At 37.4% G+C, this 24,321-nt stretch overlaps 1 protein-coding gene across 7 annotated transcripts in view; it reads right to left on the reverse strand.

The window, feature by feature from the left end:
• The window catches only part of USP6NL (USP6 N-terminal like), a 115,161-nt gene that overhangs the window by 16,205 nt on the left and 74,635 nt on the right, over positions 1–24,321 (reverse strand). For all 7 annotated transcript variants that reach the window (XM_048952106.1, XM_048952096.1, XM_048952115.1 and 4 more), the window contains 9 exons: positions 22,287–22,326; positions 17,866–17,946; positions 9,459–9,566; positions 6,773–6,882; positions 4,506–4,554; positions 2,564–2,684; positions 983–1,077; positions 692–757; positions 509–608 (listed from right to left, as the gene is read on the reverse strand). In XM_048952106.1, coding sequence (XP_048808063.1) covers positions 509–608; positions 692–757; positions 983–1,077; positions 2,564–2,684; positions 4,506–4,554; positions 6,773–6,882; positions 9,459–9,566; positions 17,866–17,946; positions 22,287–22,326 — 770 coding nt within the window. The remainder of the gene's footprint in view (positions 1–508; positions 609–691; positions 758–982; positions 1,078–2,563; positions 2,685–4,505; positions 4,555–6,772; positions 6,883–9,458; positions 9,567–17,865; positions 17,947–22,286; positions 22,327–24,321) is intronic.

The following is a 24,321-nucleotide window of genomic DNA, read 5'->3' on the forward strand; positions in this document are numbered from 1 at the left end:
AGGTATTTACAGGTACAAGATACCAGCCTTTTTCTCTCTGGATTCTTTTAACACTTTTTAAAAACTTACAGTGGCTAGAAAGGCATCTGCAAAGCATACAAGTAGAACATTTTTTGCCTATTTTATAATCAGCAACAAAGCTCTACCCAGGCTGACGTTTAAATAACTTTCTTATTTTTCTGAGAACTTACATTAAAACACAAATACAGCAGAATATAAGTTTTTAAATTTGTATGGTGTGACTGTATTTGTCTATTTATGATTAAGTAAATCAAGTGTGATTTTGGTATTAGCATCTAGAAGCCCACTGCAAAGATGGTACAATTTTTCTTTGACAAAAGAAATCACATTAATAAAGGAAAGATTTTGCTCCGCTTGTTCATAAGGAGAGAAAAACACTTGTCATGAATTGCACAAGGCAAAGAAGAAACTAAGATTTTTCACATAAAATAAGAACAAAACCAGCAGAAAGCCTATTTAGCATTCGAGCGCTCAAGAGATTTCTTACTTCTGTGTATCTTCAGAATTGTGTACGACATAGCAGTGAGAACCCGCTCTCCTTCAAGTATGTAGATATCCCATATCCTGAGGCTTAACGTAAAGGGAGTCTGCGATGAAAGAATCAAGAGTGAAAACAGTCTGTTCAAACTCACAATTAAAGACAGCAGAAGCAAATGGAAAACATACTCACGCGATCAAGGAAACACTGGAAAAACCATTTTGTGGTGTAAAAGCTAGTGGACATCTCCTGAGAGTCCTGTAAAAACCACAGTGTTTTAAAAAATATTCATAAAAATCAAGTAACACTTTATAACGTCCATCAAAAAAACTTTTTATTCAATGGCCTTGTGGCCAATAAAATCAGTATTTTTTGGCTACGTGAAATACTTCGTTTTAATCAAACAAACATGATTTCCATCCTTACAGGTTTTCTTTCCATCAATTTCCATCCTTAAGAAATATTATTCTTGTCAGTACTTACCAAGTGCTGCTTAAGTTTGGACAAAAACTTATTCAGTATTTTGTCATGATGTTCTTGAAACCTCAACAGTTTCGGAAAACCAGGAATAAAAAAACCTAAGAAAAGAAGTCAACCATGAAATGTGTTTATTTACTATAAAGACAGTAACATGAAAAAAAAAAGGGGGGGAAGGAATTGAGAGCTCTAAGAATATTGCTCTTCTATAGACCACTGGATCTGAACAGATATTCATAGCAATATTCTCATGTCCGTGTACAGATATGCACACATTTCTGCTTAAGGGACCATAGTAAAACATCACTACCTTCCCCTAGTGACTATTATTAGGTTAGTAATGGTAGATAACATCAGTTTGAATCAATTCTATGCTTATCTCACTGTAAGTCTTCAAATCTTAAATAAAATAAAAAAAGATGCTGTTTAATTGACCATGGCATCTTAAAAATGTTGCTTATGTAGAGCTCTCTCCCAGGAAGCAAAATCAGATCCACTGATTCAATATATAATGAACTGATTTAAACTCATTCCCCAAGACATCTAAAATTTTCTGTGGTCACTGAGGAGCTCAATGTTCAACACAGCTTTGTTTTTATGGCTTTTGATTACTACTAGATCTAAAGATACAGGTTTACATAAGATTTTCTTACTCCGTGTTACTATTGTGTAAAGCTCCAAGCAAGTCTTTGATTCTTTATAAATTCTATTTTTTTTTTTTTTTTGGTCAAAAAGGCAATGGCTTTGTTGAAGTACAAACAGAAAAAAGCCAACCAGCACACTAGGTTAAAGAACACTGAACTAGGAAGCTAGGAATAGGATAGGGATAGGATAGGAAGCTATCATGGTATGAGAATGTCTTAATGGAAAAGGAGCTAGAGCCTGCTGAGGATTTAAAAAAATAAAAAAATAAAATAAACACAACCCACAACCAGTTTCCAGACACTATTTTCTTGTTCAGGTGTCCAAGAACTAAAGCTTTGTGAACCACTATGTCATTAACAAAAGATAATGGAATTCCCAGAGTAGTTCTATCCCCGTGGGCATGCAGTATGCACAGTTCATACTAAATATGACATGGAAAGAGAGAATAATCAATAACATAAGTGTAACAAGACTAAGAGTGCAGGAAATGCTGTGTGAGGCAAAAGGAAAACCAAGGAACTCAACATTAATGCTTACAGCGTGATTTTTTATTTTTATTTCTTTTACTATGGATTCCTGTCCTGCCATGTGATAGAATAACTGCAGTGTTATTTAACACATTCTGTATTAATTTTCCACTAGTCTTTTATTGCTATATAGACATCCACATAATCAGCTTTCAACTAGTTACATTCCTTTAGAGTGTAAGGGGAAGGGCAACATCTGATTTTCATTAGGAACTATTTGAAACCGACACAGAAAAACCATTATTAAAAAGTACTGTGAACTTTGGTAACATCCAATGGCATCCCAGTATAAAGCTCCAGTTGTGTTTTATATTGAACATAAACACATAGCAGCACGGTTCCATTTTCAAATAATTCACAACTTAAATAATCAGGTTGAAAGCTAATATATACTAAGTAACGTGACACACCATACCGTGCATAGCATGCTTTGGACCCGAGAGAAGTTTCACCAAGGCCCAGAAGGCATCTTCTTCATTCATGTACATTAGGAGTAAAGCTGTGATCTGGCTCATTCCCTGACAGTATCCAACTTCCTGAAAATTACACAGTGAAAAATATTAAAATCCCAAAAGCAAAAGCCTCACACCCACGAGCTTTTAGCTTTTTTTGCGCTGGCATGGCAAAGAGTCTGTCTGTCTTGATAGCATGCGGCATTTCCTAATTATGGCTCCACCACAAGCATCTGATTTCTGAGTATCTAAAATACTGATAGATGGAAGGGATGATGCTCAACAATTCATCTGAAAAATAACCAGGAACTCTCATTGGAACTCTCTAACAATGCTCTAAATCAGGCTTAATACAAATAATTTCAAGTAATTAGAACATCTTATTCCAGAAGGGACACTTTTTCCACTTAGATGCCTTTGCCTGTGGAGGGGGGAAGATATTCTTTTGTCTTGTTTTCCAACCAAGGCACCCTCTGATAAACACCACAATTTTCAGGAGTGACCTGAAACTACAAACCTGCTCAAGTTTAGCAGCACACAATAATTAAACACAAAGGGAAAAAAAAGTCCTGTTCCAATACTAAATTTGAGCAACTTCTCTGCTATTAATTTTGACTTTTATGGCAGGAACCAACTGTCGCTATCATTTCACTGCTCAGATAACTCCGTTGATAAAATATTTAGGAAAATGAATTAATAGTTGAATAATCTTTTCCAGCTTTAAAAGTTCTTTTTAAGAACTTTGCTCTGGAGATAAAAACAAAGCATAAGAACTGTGACACATTAAGAAGAAAAATACAATAATGCTAAAGCAAATTAAAAACTCACTGCAGCATTCCCTTCACCTGTATTGTAACAGCTGACCTTAAACAATACTTTGCATACAACTGGCAGACATTAGTTTAACGCTGCACAAAAAATACATTAAGGAAATTCTTCCTTCCAGAGTTTTCTCAGCACTTACACTACCAACAAAAAGCTTAAGACAACACAGGAAATGAAAGGTGACAAATGCTAGCAATGTAACTTCATTTATGGGCCGAATAAATATGAGCAGATTGAAACTGGAAATAAAAGCCACATTTCTTAGAACTCCGAAAATTGAAATGAAGTGATACTTCAGTAGAATAACTGCTCAATTTCACTCTTACTCACAACTTTGGATAATTTCACATTGAATTGTAAGGACTTGCTGATGGATGTAAAATGAAAGTTGTTCAAAAGTGATCAGAACAGGCACAGTGAACAAGGGAATAGTGCATAAAGCAAAATTAAATTTGGACATAGTAACTTTTCTCTATTTTTAACATGCAGTCAAAGGACATTACAAAATAAGCAGGCTTCTACCCTTACTCAACTCTACTTCAAAAAATCCTCATTCAGGACTACAGTGAAGACCAAATTTAGTACCAGAATGTACTTTAATATATACACTGGAGCATATCTAAAACAGAGCTTAAGTGAGGAAGATGCAGCCTTCAAAACCTTGTTTGTTAGAACATTCCAGGCTATGAAATGCATACTTACTCCCTGTATGCACCTTTCTGTAGTTTTTCCTCCCATCATGCAAATGATCTTAATTGGCAAATAATATAACAAGAAGAAATAGCAGTAGTATGAAACTCCAGCATAGCACAAATTCATTATTCTTACTGAACACTATACTTGATCTCAGTTAATCTCTATGTACTGTTCAGTCTGCCCAGTAAGACATTCCTAATCAAGACGCTTTGTTTCAACTTCAGTAGCTGAAAACGTGTCAGCAGGCAAATGATTCATTTCTCTGCATTTCCAAAGGTCTCTGAAATGTGTTGTGGTTTTTGGGGGAGAGAGGAAGAGGATACAGAATTGCAAATAAACTTAGAGCACGTTCAGAGTAGCAGAACATGAAAGTACGCAACTTACCGTGTTATATATGGAATATGCAGCTAAAACGTGGAATAAAGATTGTTGCCTGGAGAAACAAGAGTAGAGAAAGAAAGTGCTGTAATAGTGGTTTCGTAAAAACAAAAACCACAAAATTAGTTAACTGTATTTTGGAAACTTGTTTCTCCAATTTCATCTGTTTGGTTCTAAAGAGCAGTAATAAGTGCTTCCGATTTTAAACCAACATTATATTTAGCACTTTCCTGATATTTTGCTTGTTTAAAGATTACAAAATGCATCTATAACAATTTGAGATGCCAATGGTGTCAGACCATTATTATTACAAATAAGGGATTTGAGGCATACATGGCATACATGTCAAACAATGATTTATTCAAAACGACAGACTTTAAACACACCACACCAAATTTGTTTGCAGAACACTAACAGCTGTTACTGATTGCAAAGAGTTACACAGAGATAAAACACAAAGCAGGTACAGAGGTGTCTTAATCTTGGCACCCAAATTAAAAGCAGCTTTAGTGACTGCTACTGTCAGTCACAATTCCAACTCTCCATCCTATGCTTAGTATATCAGACCCTGCAATTCTAACAGTGTAGTACACACAGAGCTTTGCCCCTTGCTTTCCATAAAAACAGCTTGAGTCGTCTTGCGTTAAGCTGTGAATGTAGTAGGACAAAAATATATAAACTCCACACTTCTCAAATTGGGACATCAAAACAATGGAGAATTCTCATAATATGATTTTAAACTCACATCTACTTCCTGTCATTTGTTGGGAAGGGAATTTGGAAATGTGAATGCCTCCTTTCAACTACAACTGCTAGAGTTTAACTCCTGAGTCTTGTACCCTATTGTGTCCAGTGAAATTCCCTCTGCTTGTCACTGATTAAACATACAGACAAATATTTGAAGATTATAAAAAGAAATCTTGAGCAAAAAGCTGCTCATTTTCTGTTGGGAAGGAGGATGCACATTTAGAGAATTTTCCCCAAATATCTAGAGATTATGGCATTTTTTTCAGTCTCTTCAGAAACTGGAGCTTACCTATTCTTAGGTAATAATAAAAAAAAAATGTAATGTGAAGTACTAGTTATTAATCTTCAGTCTTATTTTACAAGGACAAAATGAAATAAAAAAGTTAGGTTCCAGGTACCATCCATGAGAACCTTCTGTTATCAGTTATGGGAATTTGAACGATATGAAGGCCAATGTAAGAGCAAATCTCCTTCACAGTAAGATATAAAAATAATGGTAATCTTAGTACTATTTACACTGGATGGTACCACTGAAGAGTTGTAAAAGAACGACCCCTCAAAAATGTAAAGTCCATTGGGAAGTCAAACAAGCTATTGATTTACCTGGAAGACTTTATTTCATTGCTATACGGAATGATTTCTCAATTTTCATCCACATCACTGGAAATGTATAATGCATGTACAGTAATTCCAAGTTCTATTCCAAGTGTGAAATTGAAACAGCCAAAGGCTTTTCCAATACACTCTGAGGACGTGCTCACAACACAGCCACAAGGAACGGAGCAGGCTGTGCCAGAGTTAGCCCCAAACTGACCGGGTAGTGAGCTTCTGCTTCCACTTAAACCGTGTGTGTTAAAACTAGCTGAGGCTCAGATGCGATACAGCCATTTTTGCATAGCACCATGTCAGCAGTACTGACAGGCAAGGCACATCAGCTCCAGTGTAGATACCACAGCACAAACACATCTAAACTACAGTCTGCACAGAACAGTGCTCTCAGCTTTGGGAATTTCTGGTTTGTACTCCATCCTGCGTTGCAACCATCACAGAAATTTCCCATGCCTACTTAGAATTTGTCTGCAAAATACCTAGAGGAATAATATAGGAAAATGCTTCTTTAATAAATCACATTAAAGCTCATAATTCTTTGAGTACTGCTTTTTGAAAATAGTACACTACTGTAGATGATGTCTTGGAAAGAAAAAGAGTCAGAAAACTCACCCTATCCTTTTCATCTCAGCAGGGTGCTAATGTGGCATGCTAGAAACAATCACAGAATGGCTGAGGTTGAAAGGGACCTTAAAGATCATCCAGTTTCAGCCCCCTGCTGTGGGTTGGTTGCACTGGGCACACTGGTTGGCTAAAAGTAACTATTTGGCTTTGTAACAGTAATGGTAATTACCTCATAGCACACAGACAGCTCTGCTTTGAAAGTCTGGAACTCACATTCAACATCCTTTTGCAAATCAAAGAGGTCTGAGGCAGATCAGGAACCAATTATAAAACAAAACTCCTAATTTACTTACTTAACACCATATCTGTCTCGAAACATAATATGATCTCTGTATGTTCGATTTACATCAAGATCAATTTGCCTAATATCTGGTGAAGACCCTCGTGCTTGACACTTCAATTTCTAGGAAAAGAATAAAAGACATAAGTTACAGTTTTAACCCTCCGTTCCTTATTGTAAGCTTGTAAAAAGGAGAAACCTACTTAATTGTACACTTAAACTCATGATTTAAAATCTTCAATGTAAAATGGCAACTCAGAAACTCATTCAAAAATATACATGTATACACACACACACAAATTCTATATAGTCAAATGCACATTAACATAGTATAAATGTAAAAAGACCAACCCCAGAACATACACTTTTGTGACAACATTCACTATGTTTTAGCATTTCAAATTTCTAATTGCTATTTCTCATGTAAAGTGCAGTGAGAAAGACAAGTGAATTTCACTGCTCAGGAACAACAGCACCAGTCTGGACTTCCCAGAAATGACCGAGGCTGGTTTTCATGCTTTTGTTGTCTTTTTCTCTAGGCAGAAGAAAAAGTTACATCACTGCCAGTTACTATTTAAATATAGATAATGGACGTTTCTGGACATTTCCCTAGTCATTTCCTCTGACCTTCTGTTTTAACCAATTTAATGGTAGAATAACTCTACTTGCTTTGATGTTTTATGATTAAGTCCAATTTTGCAAATGAAAACTTCAGGAAGCCTGCAAAGGTTGGACTGCCTTCTTAGTTTTCACCCTAAAGTAATTTTTTTCTTGACATTCTCTCATTCATTCTTGCTTCTGTCCATGAAAGTCAAGTATGTGAGAGACTTCTATCTGTATTCAATTGGAAAAGGCATTTTTATGGAATATCATGGCCATTCATAAGGTAGAATTCTACAGCTTCTGGTTGCAAGAAAACAAAGGTTTAAAGTACAAGCATCCAGAGTGACTTGTCCTCCAGTCAGAAAAGAAGGGATCAGAAAGTTTTAAGACGGTATGAGGACCCAGAGCCTAGGTTAAGGACCCAGAGCCCATGATTTACTGGAACTACGGGAAAAGAAGTACCCTGAGTCCTGGTCATGATGAGAGCCCCTAGAATGGGCACCTAGAGTTCTGGAATCAGAAATATTAAAAGATTAAGAACTGGTAAGTTCCCTGCACCAAGGACTGTAAGAAGCAGTTTCACCTCCAACCATGCATCTTCCTTGTACCTTTATGTCTGCAATTTGTAAATGAGAATTATTATGAATCTTAATAACACTTCAGGAAATGGGAAAAGTGGAGAGCAGTTAAATGAGCTTATTGCAAATAAACAAGTGAGGATTATGACAGAAGGAACTCTTACTACTACCATATTTGAACTACAAAGACACTTTTTTGTTTTGCACTAAATGGCATCAATAATCTCTTAATATGAATTAACATTTTAAAATGCTTTTAGTTATACTCAGTATTCTTTCCCACAACTACATTACTCAGTGTGAATTCCATCCTATTCTTTCTGGATCTGCCTCTAGTCTCCCTTATGAAGTTAAACAAAATCTAATAGTCAGAAAGAGCAGCCTGTCAGACTAAGGAGTGATAAATAATTCAAGAAGAAGATCACAGAGACCAAAATTTAGATAACATCAATGCCAACATCGATCTTCTTTCATGACCTTACAAGATTCCATGTCTGCTCAGAGCCAAAGCGGCGGCTCCTGAAGAGTGCCAAAAAAATCAAACCTAGCAATGTACTTCCTTGAAATTCTGGACGTTTTTTTCTTAAAAGGCAGTGAACATTTCAGTTCCAGTAGAGAAAAAAATAAATACAATGTTATCTTACTTTTCTGTTAGTTATACTATCTTCCTACAATCTCCTAGTGCAGAAAGATTGAGAGGAAAAGACTAATGTGACAAGATTCAGTTCCCCTTCTGCCTAAATTTCTGGCCTGCATACAAACCTCAGTCTACAGTTCGGGATCTCAAGTTAAGCTCAGATGGCAAACAGAAAAATCCACAGAAAAAGCAGAGTTAGAGAAGAAAAGTTGAATTATTCTGGTCACATACCTCTGAAAGGTGGCTTTAACTGCTACTCAGCATGCAGGTGGGACTGGGTGCAACGCATACCTTTTCCCTTACACTCTAAGTAGGGTTACGCTTAAGTGGTCAATTTTTGCCTGTAGCTTTTGGTAGGTAACACCTCAGTATTAGTTACACCTCTGAGAATACAACAAACTAAATGACAGTACTTTGTAACAGATATCTATGCTTCAACTCAGAGGTAACATGGCATAAAGTTTGCCAACTTGCTCTCCCAGAGGCCCTGTTGGCTTTAACAAGATGGAGAAGGCAACAACTCCTCACCCCCTTGAGAACACTAGACTCCTCTTACTGATATTCAGCTGATGTGGCACTTCCTTAATAGAAATTTCTCAAGGAAGAGTTGTTGTTTCAGAGGAGAAGAGTTTTGTCTTATATTGTTTCACTTTGCTTTTAAGGGGGCTTTAACAAAGATTTGGGAATGGGAAGAGGAAAAATCAAATTAATTATATCAATACCAGAACCAACAGATAAGCTGGTAAAGTGCTTTCCAATATATGGGAAAAAAAAAAAAAAAAAAGAATGAAAAAAAAAAAACAGTGAAATTCAAGGTAATTTGTAATATTGAGATTAAAAAAAAAAAAAAAAAAGATGAAGTGGAAATTCTAACAACTCACGCTGTACAAGTCTTTCATTTCTTCTTTCATTTTAGGGACATCAAGTAGTAAAGACCAAACTTGCCCTCTGAACTGCAATGGGATTCCTTTATAAATTCTCCTGTGAAACTGTAAAAAGAAAAGAAAGCATAAATGCATCCCAATTCACAAAGTTCTGAATAAAAGAAATGGTGATATGAAAAGTGCTAAAGACAAAAAGGCAATTTTGTCAATTATCCTGGCAAAGGGACAACTGGCTGGGGACAAACCATCTCAATCTTGAGTAAGAGTCCAGTGATGCCTGCGTTGATGGAATCAGCAAAGGAACAGAGAACAAAATGGACACGCAGGCAATCAAGATTTCAGTATGCAGGAAGTCAAAATTGGATTGCCTTTGCTACGGAGCATTTATTCTTAAAGTACTGCAAAGAGAACTCTAGATTTGATAACACACATGGAAAAACAGATTCTTAGCTACACAAGGTTTCAGGACAAGCCACAAATAACTCACTATAATTATAATGTATAAATGGCAATGGTGAAAGGCATCAGGCAGTACTGCAAAGCTCTAAAAACTAGCAGTACAAAAATGCATTGCTGGTTTTTGCATTCTTGTAAAACTGCAGTGTATGTATGTGTATCACAAGCATGAGCTCACTGCAAACACAGGAAACGCCACAAACTAAAGACTTCAGACCATATTTCTAAATTAATAAGCAAGTGTTTTAATATGCATTTAGGAAAAAGTATTTGCACAAAAACAACACACAGCAGATATTCCAGCTAGAGTTTCTAAGACTACAGAATGACTTTACAACACCACATAGAATTCTTGGCTGTGAAACTGAACATCAAATTCCTTGTTCCTGACACAGTCTATACTGACACACAGCTTGTATTCGAAATGGGTCACAAGGGGACAAATCGGTACCTGTGCAAAGCTAGAGTAGTTATACTAACTATCTCATGTCAGTCTTGCCTCTGACACGCCACTGTTCTTCCATTTTGATTTAGTGGGTTGGTTCTCACTGGGTTTATTTGAAAAATCAGGAGCACTGACAACTGTATTCCTAGCTTCTATTCCAATTTGCATTTCTTTTTGCTGCAGCATTTAGGAGCACGAAGATTTCTAAACAGAGAAGTACAGACTTGCTGTCTTCAATCTTGGCTTTATGCAGCCAGGAGAGACCCAAGGTAAGCCAACCCTCAGACAATGAAACCTTACTCACTCACTCTCTTTTTTAGCCACACACAAAGAAAAGGTTATCTTCCTAAAAACACGGCTGAGCAAAGGAAAATCAGAGAATTCAAAAAACAAGGGTATCTCTAAGGCCAGATAAAATCCACGTCTGGACTTCAGAATGCCTCGCTCTTACACAAGTTTTTTGATGGTCATCTAAGGCAAACACAACCTGCTAGGGTTACAACTCTTTTTTTTTCTGTTCCTTATACAATTGTACAAGATATTACAAGATAGATCCTGGAGGCCATACACACAGAAAACATCAGAGATGTTAAGGAAACTTTGGAGCTTTAATGCTATTAAAATTGTTTAAGTAGCAGCAAGTCTAGCAGGAGCATAACAACATCACTCCAGCTTTTTCCTGCAAGGATGAAGATTAAGCCAAAGTGCTACAAAGCACTCTTCTACCGATGTACATCCAGACTTCAGCTCACACTGAGGATTTCAGTGTACGCCAACCCAAACACAAGAGTAAATGCTTGAGAGAAAGGATAATTCAGTCTTCTGGATGCCAAGCAGCACCAATTGCAGTGGTGTCATTCTGCAAAAAGATTAGCCTGTCTATTGGAAACCAGAACGAGCGAAATTTGCCAACCTTATCTGCTGACCTGAAGGGAGTGTTACAAGCCCCCAGTGACATTTAGCTGTATTCCTCAGGCCCACACTACAATAGTGCATCTTGATAACAAGGCTTTTTGCCAGACCACTATCATTTTGTGACTTATTACCAAATGTCTCCAACAACTGTCAGATTGGTTAGTGAGCAGAATAGGCTGAAAAAGAAATCCTTAAGAAGAGTTTTGTTCTAAAAAGAATATTTTGGGGAAAGGCTGAGTAGACATTAAAGGCCAGAAATAGGCCTTTGTGACATCAGTTGCTTCCTGAAATACTTAAAACAAATCCAGACAACCCAAGCTATGGGCATTACTTCATGAAACAAAGCTGAAAGAGAACAATGATCAGTTTTGCAGATGACTTTCCAGTTTTCCCATCTTCTGCATTTCTCAGGCTGAACCAACTAGACACTAAAACAGTTCTCAAAGCAGCAAGATAAAACTGGGATAGAGAATGGTGGAAGGGCTTTTAAAAGAGAAGACTGAAAAATGAGTTGTTTTTACTAACTTTGAAAAGAGTGGAAGGCACTAAGACCAGCAGCTTGGTAAGCCCACTGTGGTTTGAGAAGAATCAGAAATGCAGTGGTGTCAGATTAGCCCGTCTATTGGAAACCAGAATGAGCTAAATTTGCCAACCTTATCTGCTAACCTGTGTTACAAGCTCCCAGTGACATTTAGCTGCATTCCTCAGGCCCACACTACAGTAAGGAAACATATTTAACTGCTGGAATCAGAATTATCACACTGGCAGAACAAATCTAAAGAACGTTCAGAGTTTTTTGCAAACCATTCCACATCTGTATCCAGTCAAATCCACTGTTGAAGCTCCCAGTTATTCCAGAACATGAGAAGAACCTGCCTACAGACTAAACAGAGCACAACACTAAGGACTTTCACTGTCTATCAGATAAGAAATGAGATATGAGACTCTTTCATAGGTCAGATATGAGAGATGAGTCTCTTTCACAGCACAGGCTCCATTACACAAACAACCTGCAAACAAGCAGGAATAAGTTTTTTATGTAACAGCAAATCACACGGCTGCACTGCGTCTCAGGGCCGGAGGGGAGGAAATACAAGCATCAAAGCAAAACTCATCTCTCATTATCATTCAGTCATCAAAAAGTTAAAGAACACACAAGTGAACAAACTGATTATTAGCCAGCTGAACATCTGTACCATAAGTACCATACTACTGCCCTCTGCTGTCTTTTATTTCTGTGTAAGTTTATCTTACATTGAGAACTGCAGGCTAAGTAAATATGCTTGCAGACCCCTAATCAAGTCTCTGCTCTCTCTAAATTAATAATTAAAATAAGTAGTAGAAAATTTAGCAAGACATTTTATTTCATCTCCCTAGAAGTAGAACAAAAAGCAAATAGTCTTCAACAAATTCATTAAAAATAAGGCTTTCTTAAGATAGAAGCTCAAAAGAAAACACAAACATATTGTAATTCAGATAAGCATTCAGTGAAAACAAGCATCATTCAGAGAGTGCTGCTGTGCAGCCTGGAATGCTTCCATCATTAGACGACACTGAGGAAAACACAGATATAGTAGACAGAACTATGTGAACACAACTTAAAAATGTAGGTTCAAATTCTTTATCACATCTAAGCTAATGTTCAGCTAAGGACATCCATTACAAACTCTTGGAACTATCACTAATGTTGCTGATTCTGGTAGATAGGACACACGTGCAGCACGGTGAGGATCCATCACTGATTCCAAAGGAGCGTCTCATGCAAAAAGAAACTGGAGCTGCAAATTGCACTTTCTTCTATGAAACTAGAGAATATACAGAATGAATTTTTAAAAAGTTTATAAGGAAAAGAGAAATGATAAAAAAAACCCGACTACTAGACTTGCAATAACCCAAATAAATCTTAGCCATCATCTCAAATAATGAAGATGTTAGCATCCAATGTTCAATATGGCCTCTATGCTAAGAAGAAAAAAAAAAAAAAAAAACAATAAAAAATACCAGCAAGTCTGCAACTGCCCCCTTATTCCTAAGTCCCAGATTTAAAACTGATAATCCAGTTGGTACATGGCCAAGAAACGAGGCTGTCACCATACAGTACAGGTTAAAGAGCAGGACCTGGCAGTCAAACTTCTGCCAGATAGAAAACTGGCTTGTCTGAAAATAAGACGTCTTCAGTTACACTAGGAAGAGCTGCATATGACACAGAGGGGTTCTGCCACCTCAAAAAGAATTAGCGATGAGAAGCATCAAAATTAAAATCTGAAAGCCCACAAGAAAGTATATTTATAGTGAAAAGAAAATATATTTATAAAAGCTGCTGCCTTTAGAGGTTCTTCAACTTCCGTGGATTGCATAAAGGAAAGAAAAAGTGCAAATTCAAGAGCTGCTAAATCTCATTCAAAAAAATCTGAGGAATGAGAAGAGGGTTCTTCATTACGGCTCTGTGTTCAGATTCCAAACTAAGTGGCGACTTGATTATTATATTCTGTGTGAATGCCAGAACAGCTGGAAATTGCCAGCTACCCTGATTGTTTCAATTCTTCCTTTTTCTCTCAATTTAAGTGACTTCAGTCATAGCTAGATGAAGGTAGACAGCAAAAGACAGAAATACTTTAGTGGAAATACTCAAATGGGAATGTAACAGTTTTATTTAATCTTTCATGAAAGTTATGATCATACTAAGCAGGAAAGATTCAATATCCATGGTGGTTGATAGTACCCTGGGCTATTAAGCAGTAGAATACAAATAGAAAATAAAAGCATAAGCTAGAGAAACACCACAATGAAAGACAAACTCTGCTACTCACTGACACTTCCTGCATAAGAAATGACTGATAGGGAGATGAAAGCTTTGTGTGATTGATATTTGTCAAAACAAAGACACAAGGACAGGTCCGCATTTCAGAGACTGGTGTCTGTAAGAATTATGATCACTCCACAGAAAAGATACCTAAATAATCACATAGGAGGCAAGGAGGTTACACAGTTACGAAGATGAGTGTGCTTATTTCCATTACGTCTTCTTTCATTACCTATAATTCATTGCTCAAAGATGGAAGAGACTGACATTTTCCTGGTTCAGTCTTTCTCCAGTTCCTCGTGGTCACAGGCTGCCCTTCCCCTGCTTTTTTGTTGTGAAACTTTAAAGCACAGAAGTTCTAATGGGGAAGCAAGATGAACTCCCAAGAGTTCCCACTTCTCTTGAGATCTTCTTCTGCAATAAGGACTAAGGGAAGATGTAAATCGAAGCATCTCACACACACACACAAACATATCAGTGTGCAAATATCTTCTCATTAATTCTCCTTGCAAAGTTAAGAAGGAAAGAACTAAGGAAGCAGCCTCCAGGCAGCTCTGCAAAAGAGAATTAAAAGAAAACTATACTTTGCAGTTAGGTGTATGACAGCTTTGGATAATGTAATCAATAGCATGGATTCATTTATAGTATATTTACGGAATGAACAGCTTGCTTCAAGCCCAAACTATCGTAGGCTCATTACAAAAGGGCTTTCTGAAGTCCAGTACTTTGCAATACCCACTCCATCCTTGAGACCGTTATTTTCTCTGTCTCTCACTCATTTTCCAAAACCAAGCCAGCATTACAATTATAATCTGTAACTACAAAAATTACTACTGTTGTTTTCATCACTGCAGCAATGTTTCGTTCAGTGCTGTTTCCAAACAGCTGTGATTTCAGGAGCAGTCTGACTGCACAGAAACCAAGGGATTGCCAGGTGAAGTGAATCCTTTAGTGACAGGCTGTTTGGTTTGCTGGGTGTTTTTTTTTCAGTAATTTGCTCCTCTATTGCACTTTATCCAATCAAGTGAAGACAAAGCAAGAGTCAGGAACTGTTCTTGCAGCTTACAACTTACTGCTTTTGCTCTTCAAAAAACAGGGTTGGAAATTGGTGTATTCTTCCAACATACTATAGTAAAAACTGTCTTCATCTGCAAATTTTATACAATCATAAGAAAAACACTGTCCATAAACAGGAGCAGCAAATAATGTCTGATTTTCCACTGCATGCTGGCTGGGAGGAGGGGTTTGATTCTATATTGTTTGTGTTCTGATGCAAGAAAAAAACAAAAACATCCTTGTGCTCCATCAGGGTCCAACGACCAGTGAAAATTCCTAGCCTAAAGCAAAGCTTATATCCTTTATGAACATTCTGAATTATCCCTGCCATTATTTATAGTTCAGTCTATAATTTGTTACATGAACTGAAGCTCTTTCTGCTCAGCTGATCTGCTTTACCTTCCACATGCCTGGTGAAGAGGATCATTCAGTTAAATCAATGGACAATGGACTGATGTCACTGGCAGCTGAAGAGGAAGACCACTGCTGCTTAGGCAACACAGAGCTGTTGTGTTCCCTGAAGGGTGGTATTTGACATACAGCAAACTAGGTTGCTATTCTACAGCTTTTTTTGAGCATCTCTTCAATTTGTGAACATATCTCCAGATCAGTCACTTCAATAAAGAAACAAAGCCAGATGTGCTATGAACAGAAAGAATAAGAAAAGCTTTGGAAAAAAGTTACCTTCTTATGCATTCACTGTAGATTTAAAAAGTGATACCCTGAAAGACAGCTGTAAGTGCTTTTGACATGTTAAAGAAAAGCAAATAAAGGCACTTAGCAGCCTTGAAAACAAAGGCAGGATTGCAGACATCACGAGTAGGGGACAAGTAAACTCCTTCCTGTTTCAGCTGTATTATCTCCTATTTCTCTGCATATCATTCTAACAAATATCCTTGTCTCAGTCTCTCCAATTGAAGTTCTTCCATTTTGCAAAGAATAAAATAGTGAAACAACAGGGTAAAGGAGCAAGCAAACTCTGTAGGACATTCATCCAAGCAATGATCTGGGATGTGCAACAGCTGTCCTTTGTCCTCAGCAAAAGACAGGCAGACCAGCATCACCAGAATACATCGACAGAATCATCTCAACAAGATGTGAGTTTTAACAGATCTAAGAAGACCAAGAGGACATTTACAGCAAGGAATCTATGCACAAACCCCACTTACCTTTCAAAGTGAGTAAAAACATCTGGTGCTTAATGGCCTGCCTAACATTGCTCGGCTTCTGTTACCCCAGACCATTACTCGTTGTCCAAGCAGGTTCAAACTAATTCTGTAACTAAAAATCTGCAAAGCGGTGCCAAGAGCTTTAACAGGTAATTTGTTTACTTAAAAAATCACCTGTAACTGCACATAGAAAATCATTTTACTATTTATTTCTTTAAATCAAGAAATGTTGTAGCACTGTTGGGTTTGGTTATAAAGCTGCAAGCATATTTCAGGGATTTATCCCTGAATGGCTCTTCCATATTGATCTCCAAGCAAAAGCAGATCCCATTCATACCATCAAAAAATGGCTTCTCTTAAAGACTATGAAGGGAGTTACATATTATACATGGAGGGAAAAAAGAAAACAACAAAAAAACCCACCTTATCCCAAGGCATAGAACAGCTTCCTATACTTTTTACTTGAAAACTTACTCCAAGAAACTCTTCTTTTAGCAAAGAAACCATGCATTTTGTGATACACTAAAGATATCTTTGCTGGCAAGCATGATAATTTAAACATCAAACTGTATGCCTCGTGTTATGACTAATCAGTTTCCTTGGAGAGTTATTCAGGCAGTTTCCACGGAACAGTGACTGCAAGCCATCCTAGGCTGCTCATCAGTAAACTTGGGTTGCAAAAACATTAAAAAAAAAATAGAAACCATAGAAGATCAGTAATAAAAAAATCCTCAGATCTTGTTAAGTGCCTCAAAAGAATAACTTTAAATTTAAATATTAATTACAACAATATCCAGCAAATAAATGAATAAAAACATCACCCCAAAGTTAAAAATCATGATCTCTGAAAGGGAATTATGATTCCTGCAGAACTCAACTACTCCCATTTCAACATGCTCCCAATTTTCAAGCTTACAAAGATTTTCCCTTCTTCCCTCCTTCTCACTCTAAAAATGTACCCAAAAACAAGTTTCTGTAACACCAGCTAGGTGCAAGGGAAGGCCAGCAGGTCAAATGCTTCATCTGCTCCTAAAATTATTCTGCAGTCACATGAACACAATTTGCTAAGTGACCCAAACTCTCAGCACGCAACACAATGTAACACACAATTATTAGTATGAACAAAGAGTACTGTCCTTCATAGAATCATGGAATCACAGAATGGCCTGGGTTGAAAAGGACCACAATGATCATCCAGTTCCAACCCTCTGCTGTGTGCAGGGCCACCAACCACCAGACCAGGCTGCCCAGAGCCACATCCAGCCCGGCCTTGAATGCCTGCAGGAATGGGGCATCCACAGCCTCCTTGGGCAACCTGCTTCAGTGAAAACTCCTTGCATTTGCCTACTGCTGTTGGTTTTTTTCGGTTTCTTTTTGGGACAGGGATTGTTTTATTTTGTTGGATGTTTCTTCATTAGTTTGTTTAATGTATTATGGCTTTTTGAAAGAAAAAAACAGTTTTCTTTCCAGGTGTATTTTTTCTGATCAAAAATAAGACAACCTAATTTAAGGTTACACATTCATTCAAAAGTGATAACAAGACAGGATGCTTAACTTTACCTTTTCAGTATTCTTGTACTTTTCCCAGCTTTTCAGCATCTTAAGCCATTTTGTGGTCCTTTCAATTTCAAGGTGTTTTTGCTGAAAATAAATTACAGTATGTTAATCATCTCAAAATGAACACATTTTAAATTATTAATTTAATGTATTTGTAAAAACATCAAGAAAAAAATTAAGTGCAACATTTATAGGAGCTACTTCTCTACACATTTTTTTTCCGCAAATACAAAAATCATTTTGATTTGTTTTCACACTGATTTTTCAGGCAAATAATTTCTGCTGCAAACAGTTTAAGTTCGCTCATTCTGCAATAAATCATAGAATCACAGAATCACCAAGGTTGGAAAAGACCTAAAAGATCATCCAGTCCAACCGTTCACCTATTCCCAATAGCTCCCAATGGTAGCTGCCCTTAGCCAGCCTTACCCAGGACACATTTAGCTACTGCTTTCCAGCAGCCATACAAACCATCCCTTCGTAAAAGGCACCAATTAAAAATGCAGTACACACCCTGACAGAAACAAACCAGTATACTTCAAGTGACGCAGCAAACCAGAATACGTTGATCTCAATCACAATTCATAAGCTTTAAATAAAGGACATGTATGAGTGTATGCAAGAAAAAGTATGGCAGCAAAAATGGGACTATTTCTGGTCTTGAAAAGTGATAAAGTTTTGCTATAACTCACTGTTGGAGAAGTTATTGACAAGAATCTTCCAGCAACAAGGGGATAAAATGAGAAATCAAAAAAATACTATATAAAAAATAAGCAGTTGAAATAGAACAACATAATAAATGTTATTTTCATACTTCTATGCTCCACATGGCTTTAAAAACACTGGACAACGCCATAATCCTAAAGATAGCTACACTTGCCATCAACTTCTTGAATATGGGAACCAAGCAAGCACTTGCAGTTATCCATTTGTGTCCCTAAATTCCTGGCACTTCAGCTTCTCACAGTCACAACTGCGCACTTCTTTGGCTCTGATGATAACAAGATTCACAAAGTGGCACTTCTACAGCCATGTTTTACACATTGTAAAGTAGGTTTCATATCTCTGATTATCCTAGAAAGAGGCAGGAGGGGTGTTTTGGGCTTTTTGTTTTCATAATGCTTTGTAGCTGAGGGTCAACACTGAAAAAAGTAGAGCAGAAAGCTTATCTGTGTCCACTGCTTTCTCTTCAAACGTGAACATAAGCAAATATTCAGATTTTTCATAAAGGCCAGTCCCTCTACTTCCCACTTCAAATTCAGAAGTGCAGCTCAATGACTGCTTAGATCCATTCCAACTGTGATTCAGTCCATAAGGCATACAGGAAAGAAGGGGTTTGGTTTGGTTGTTGTTGCTATTTCTTATTTGGAAGTAAGTGCTACTCCTATCTTAACCTTACTTAGCCAACTCTTCATGTTGCAATCAATCAACTGCTCACGTTCTTGTTCAGGTTCCATGCTGTATTTGGTAATTCCTAAACCACTTTTTAAACATATATGTGTATGTATGTATATATATTTATAAAAAAAACAAAAAATAAACACTTCCTTAAGAGTTAGGTTAGAAGGAAAGAGTACATAAGTGACTGCTTCCCAAATTTCATGTTTCACATCATTGGTTCTGATTCCTCTCCTCACACAGAACCCCCTTAAGAAACAAATCTTTTCAACATCTCAGAAACAGATGTTCTCCAGGAGTAGTTTATTCTGCTGGAATAACACTGCTATTAAGTTAGAAAAGGTCTCTGCCCTCAACAGGTTTTCCAGATAATTGCTAAGAAAAATGAAACCCCATCTGCTCTGAAGTCTTTCTGTTTGTATGTTTGATCTACTTTCAAGATATCTGGTCTTCTGAGCCAAAAGCTCACTTCAATTGTATGCTTGTTCAAGCTTTTATGTCTTCTGTGTCAATTTATCCCAGTTCTCATGTGAACCTACTGTAGTCAAAACAGCAATTATTTCTGTGTTCTGTTGTTGAAAATTTTTTGCTCTTTTTTTATTTTCCAGTCGGAGTTATGTTCACTTTCATGTTTAACAGGTGCAACACTGGAAACATGGACAGATCAGAAGCAGCTCATTGCAGAGTAGAAGGATGCTGCTGCTGCTCTTTTAGACAAATTCCGTGTAATTGTCACCAAAAAATAAATAAATAAATAAATAAAAATCCATTTATCAGTCTTACGACTATTTTTTTATACTTTGAAGCATTTTTGTCATTGGAAGTAACAGAATCCCTAACCGAAAAAGAGAAGGTCTGTCAGTCTGGTGTCAGTAAATAATACAGTGCTGAAAAGAAGAAGTGTGAAGCTCTATTGGCAGGTATCCACCTTGTGTGCGGTGTTCTACCTTCACAGACAGTGAGCGTGCTATAGCTGAGGCTCAGAGCAATGCCTCAGCAGAAGCCTCAGAAAAAAACAGTCTGACACAGACTCCAAACATCCTGAGGTCCATTTCGTGTCCACTTTTCTATTCTGAATCATCTTTCTTCCTTTAGTTTTATCTCAGATGTACTGTGTGATTCATATGAAGTTCATACCGTAAGGACAACGTGAAGCATTTAAGTTATCAAATGTCCAGCAAGGTAAACAAACCATTGAAAGTCATAGAAATAATGCCCATTCCAGAAGTACTGCACACAAAAATATGACAGAAAAAGACACCTGGTCAAACCTTGCTTGAGCTTTACACTGAACATGTATGAAAAAGGATTCAAAGTTCACAAGGATATACAACGCTTTACATAAGCTGCAAACTTCAAAGTGCGACTTAAGAACTTTCGTTTTTAAATTCACAGTTAAGTCAAAAAGAAAGCATATATAATTTTGCCAAATAAGTGACTTCAAAAGATACTGCCTAGAAAGCTTCTAGTGTTAGCCTACATTAATGTGACACTTTCATTGTTCTGTGAATGGTATCCTGAAATCAGCGAAGACTCAATCACCGCTGATAGAAAGACAGATAAACCTCAAACCAGCAGAGGTCAGGATATCATCAGGAGTATAACCAGGAGTCTAACACAGGAGCATTGCTGTAGGATTATAAAAGTAAACCATATTTGCAATTTAACACTGATTCAGTAAATACAGTTTCTACACTGAGATTTTGTCATGAGACAGCATGAATGAAGTATGGGACAAAGAACTGAGACACCATTTTCATGCAATAATTTAAAGTTTACTATGGTCACAGTGAAACAAAGCTCCAAAAACATATACCATAATAACTGCAAGCTGTCCAACATTTATGCTCATAGGCTCGCTACCCTGCTGTGTCCACCGGATGGAAATGAAATTATATACAGGCTTGCTATGTTATTAAATGTAATAGAACATGGCAAGAAAATGCAACTGCTTCAAGCTGCAAATGCAGAAATATATATGAACTGACACAAAACAGAAACTCAGAAGTTCACTTCTTTTATGAGAAAGATTTCTTGCTAGCCCTGTACCAACTCCTTAGCTTCTGTGGAGAAGAAAATCATATTTAGAAACACTGCTCTTAATATTCAGAGTTGAGTCTTCCTAAGATGAGTCACTCCATCTCTCTTCCATGCACTTCCATGTACTCATTTGTGCAGCCAAAAGAGATAACTTTAAGCTTACAATTTTAAAAATTTCACGAGTTTTCTGACGATCCAGAAGATCAGTATGGAAAAGATAGTCTTGGAGACAAAAAGGGCCTGACAGAAAAGGCCAAAGCCATTGAAAGGAGCTCGTCTTGGCCAGTACAAGCAGAAATGCAGTTCCAGTGGTTTTAGTAAAAGCTTTCCACGTTATTAAAACATCAGTTCCTAAACTTGTCCTCCAGCATCCTCCAATAGCATGAGGCTTTCTGAATGAGGGCCTGCACTGGCTGCTGGCATGTCTTACACTTATGGAACACACCTGGCTTGTCAACTCAGCATTACAATGGAGTTCATCATACCACAGTGAGTGACAGCCAGGTTATCTGTCATCATTTACCACAGGAGAAAAGCATGCTCCACTTGTCAGGAGAAGGCAACAGATGCCTCAGCACCAGGTGCCACCTCACCTGGACACTGCATCCACCCAGTGCAGCTGGTGACAGCTTGAGATACAAACAGGTCGTCTCACCCCAGACAGGTGCCTGCCAGCTGGGTCCCTTTTGGGGCAGACCTGGGTGTGTTCTGTTAAACAGCTCTGTTTGCTTTACAGGGTCAAGAGATGGGTGAAGAAAGCCTATACCTCATTGCAATGAGTAATTAATTACACTACTGCATGGGACTCCAAGGGATCTGTGTTCATTAACACAGCCTCAACAACCACATTCCTTCTGGGACTTGGAACTGTGTCTTTGGGAACACAAATCACTAAAATGTTTCATCTCTTGATTTCACAATAATTTATATTAACAAGTCATGAATACTTAAAAGTTTAAAAAAAAACTGGAAGACACTGAACTTACTTTTTCTATTGCTGCATCATGGACAGGAAGCTCCTCTGGACTGAAAACAAAGAAAAATCATATTACTCTAGGCTTATCTTGGCACAAAATCATTTTTCTATAGGTTCTTACAAGTAATCATTTCCAATAGCAATATGCTGTAGGGAGTAAACTTCAGATTGTTATCACAGTGGTATACAGAAACCTTTGGGATTTTGTTTCTTAAACACAATAAAGCTCACGTTTTAAGTAAAATAATGTAATTACTTTAACATTAAACCTTCTAAATCAGAACAGACTGAATAAAAAGAAGCACGGCCAGCAGGTCAAGGAAAGTGATCCTCCTCCTCTACTCTGCACTGGTGAGACCTCACCTGGAGTACTGCATCCAGATGTGGAGTCCTTGGAGCAGGAAGGACATGGATCTATTGGAGCACATCCAGAGAAGGGCCACAAAAATGACCCAAGGGATGGAACATATCTCCTACTAGGACAGGCTGAGAGAGCTGGGGCTGTTCAGCCTGGAGAAGGCTCTGGGGACACCTGAGAGAGGCCTTTCAGTATCTAAAAGGGGGGGCTGTAAGAAGGGGACAGACTCTTAGCAGCATCTGTTCTGATAGGACAATGGAAATGGTTTCAAACTAAAGGAGAGATTGAGATTTAGACTGGATATAAGGAAGAAGTTTTCTACATCAAAGGTGGTGAGACACTGGCACAGGTTGTCCAGGGAGGTGGTGGCGGATGCTTCGTCCTTGGACAGGGCTCTGAGCACCTGATCAAACTGCAGGTGTCCCTGTTCAGCACAGGGGGGTTGGACCAGATGGCCTTTAATGATCCCTTCCAACTCAAACAATACTGTGATTCTATGAATAGCTTCAAGAGAAAATGACTTTACTAAAACAAACAATCTTTCTTTCTGTTAAAGTACTGTACTACTGACATGAAACAAACGTTAAATGCACACAGCAGTTTTAATGCTTTTTTAAATGAAGATTTTTCACAATACTCCATACTGTATGTTTTTATTTTAGAAATCTAGCCATTTCCAAGTTTAAGAATCTTCACTCCCCTCCATGTTTATTTGACCAGACACCTGAAATACTCCTAAGAAAAGTCCTCCTTCCTTATTACAGTACCTTGCAAAGACAGAGAGACTTTGTTTGATCTGGGAGACTTACCTTTTAGTTTTCAAAAAATATAGGTATCTCACTGATTTACAGAGAGAAGGTAGCAAAAAAAACTCAAAACACTTATTAGTAGGTATCTAATATTTTAAAACAGTTTTTCCACTTCTAAGCCCAACTAAAAAGACAGGTTATGAAGTGAAACCTTGAAAAGCAGCCTTTAAACAGAGACATTTTCAGATTTATTTTAATTCCATTCTGAGGGCTCTAACTTACGTTTTTTCTTATCAAAGAAAACTTATGTTTTTCATATCAAAAGTAACTGGACCGCTTTCATGCCAAATGAGACTTCCTTCCTTTGTATGCGCCGTTTGCAGCTTCTGAAAACACAGCAGCTCATCTAAGTAGCAAGGCTCCCTTTTTCAGCTCTACAGATCAGATAAATAAATAACTCAACAAAATTCTTCTTAAAAGGGACTAAAAAAAAAAAAAAAGCGTCGTCTGAAATTCTTCACAGAAAGAAGAAAAAATGAAAAGTTCCTATTAAGTCTTAATATTTTTAAAGAATTCCTACTTGCATCACCATAGACGTCTAAAGTGAGGACACCACAACCCTCCAGTTCAGACCAGTATCAAATCTATGCAGTGTGGAAGAAAATAAATCCTTACCAGGAAAGACTACAATAGGGGAAATGGAAACTGAAATCCACCTTTTCTCCTGTGTTGCTGCAGTTAGCATAAGAACGGTCTGATGCAAAACACTTAGGTAATATTTCATCTCATTTATTTTGTTTGAAGACTTCAAAGATGCCATTTCAAAATGAGACGTTTTATCTGAATCATTAAATACATTTGAATTACTTTATCTTAATGGAAAATCCTGCTCCAATCAACACCCTTTTGAAGACACCCTCTCGCCCCTCCAAGTCTAA

Source organism: Lagopus muta, chromosome 1 (genome assembly GCF_023343835.1).
Source record: "Lagopus muta isolate bLagMut1 chromosome 1, bLagMut1 primary, whole genome shotgun sequence".
NCBI lineage: Eukaryota > Metazoa > Chordata > Aves > Galliformes > Phasianidae > Lagopus > Lagopus muta.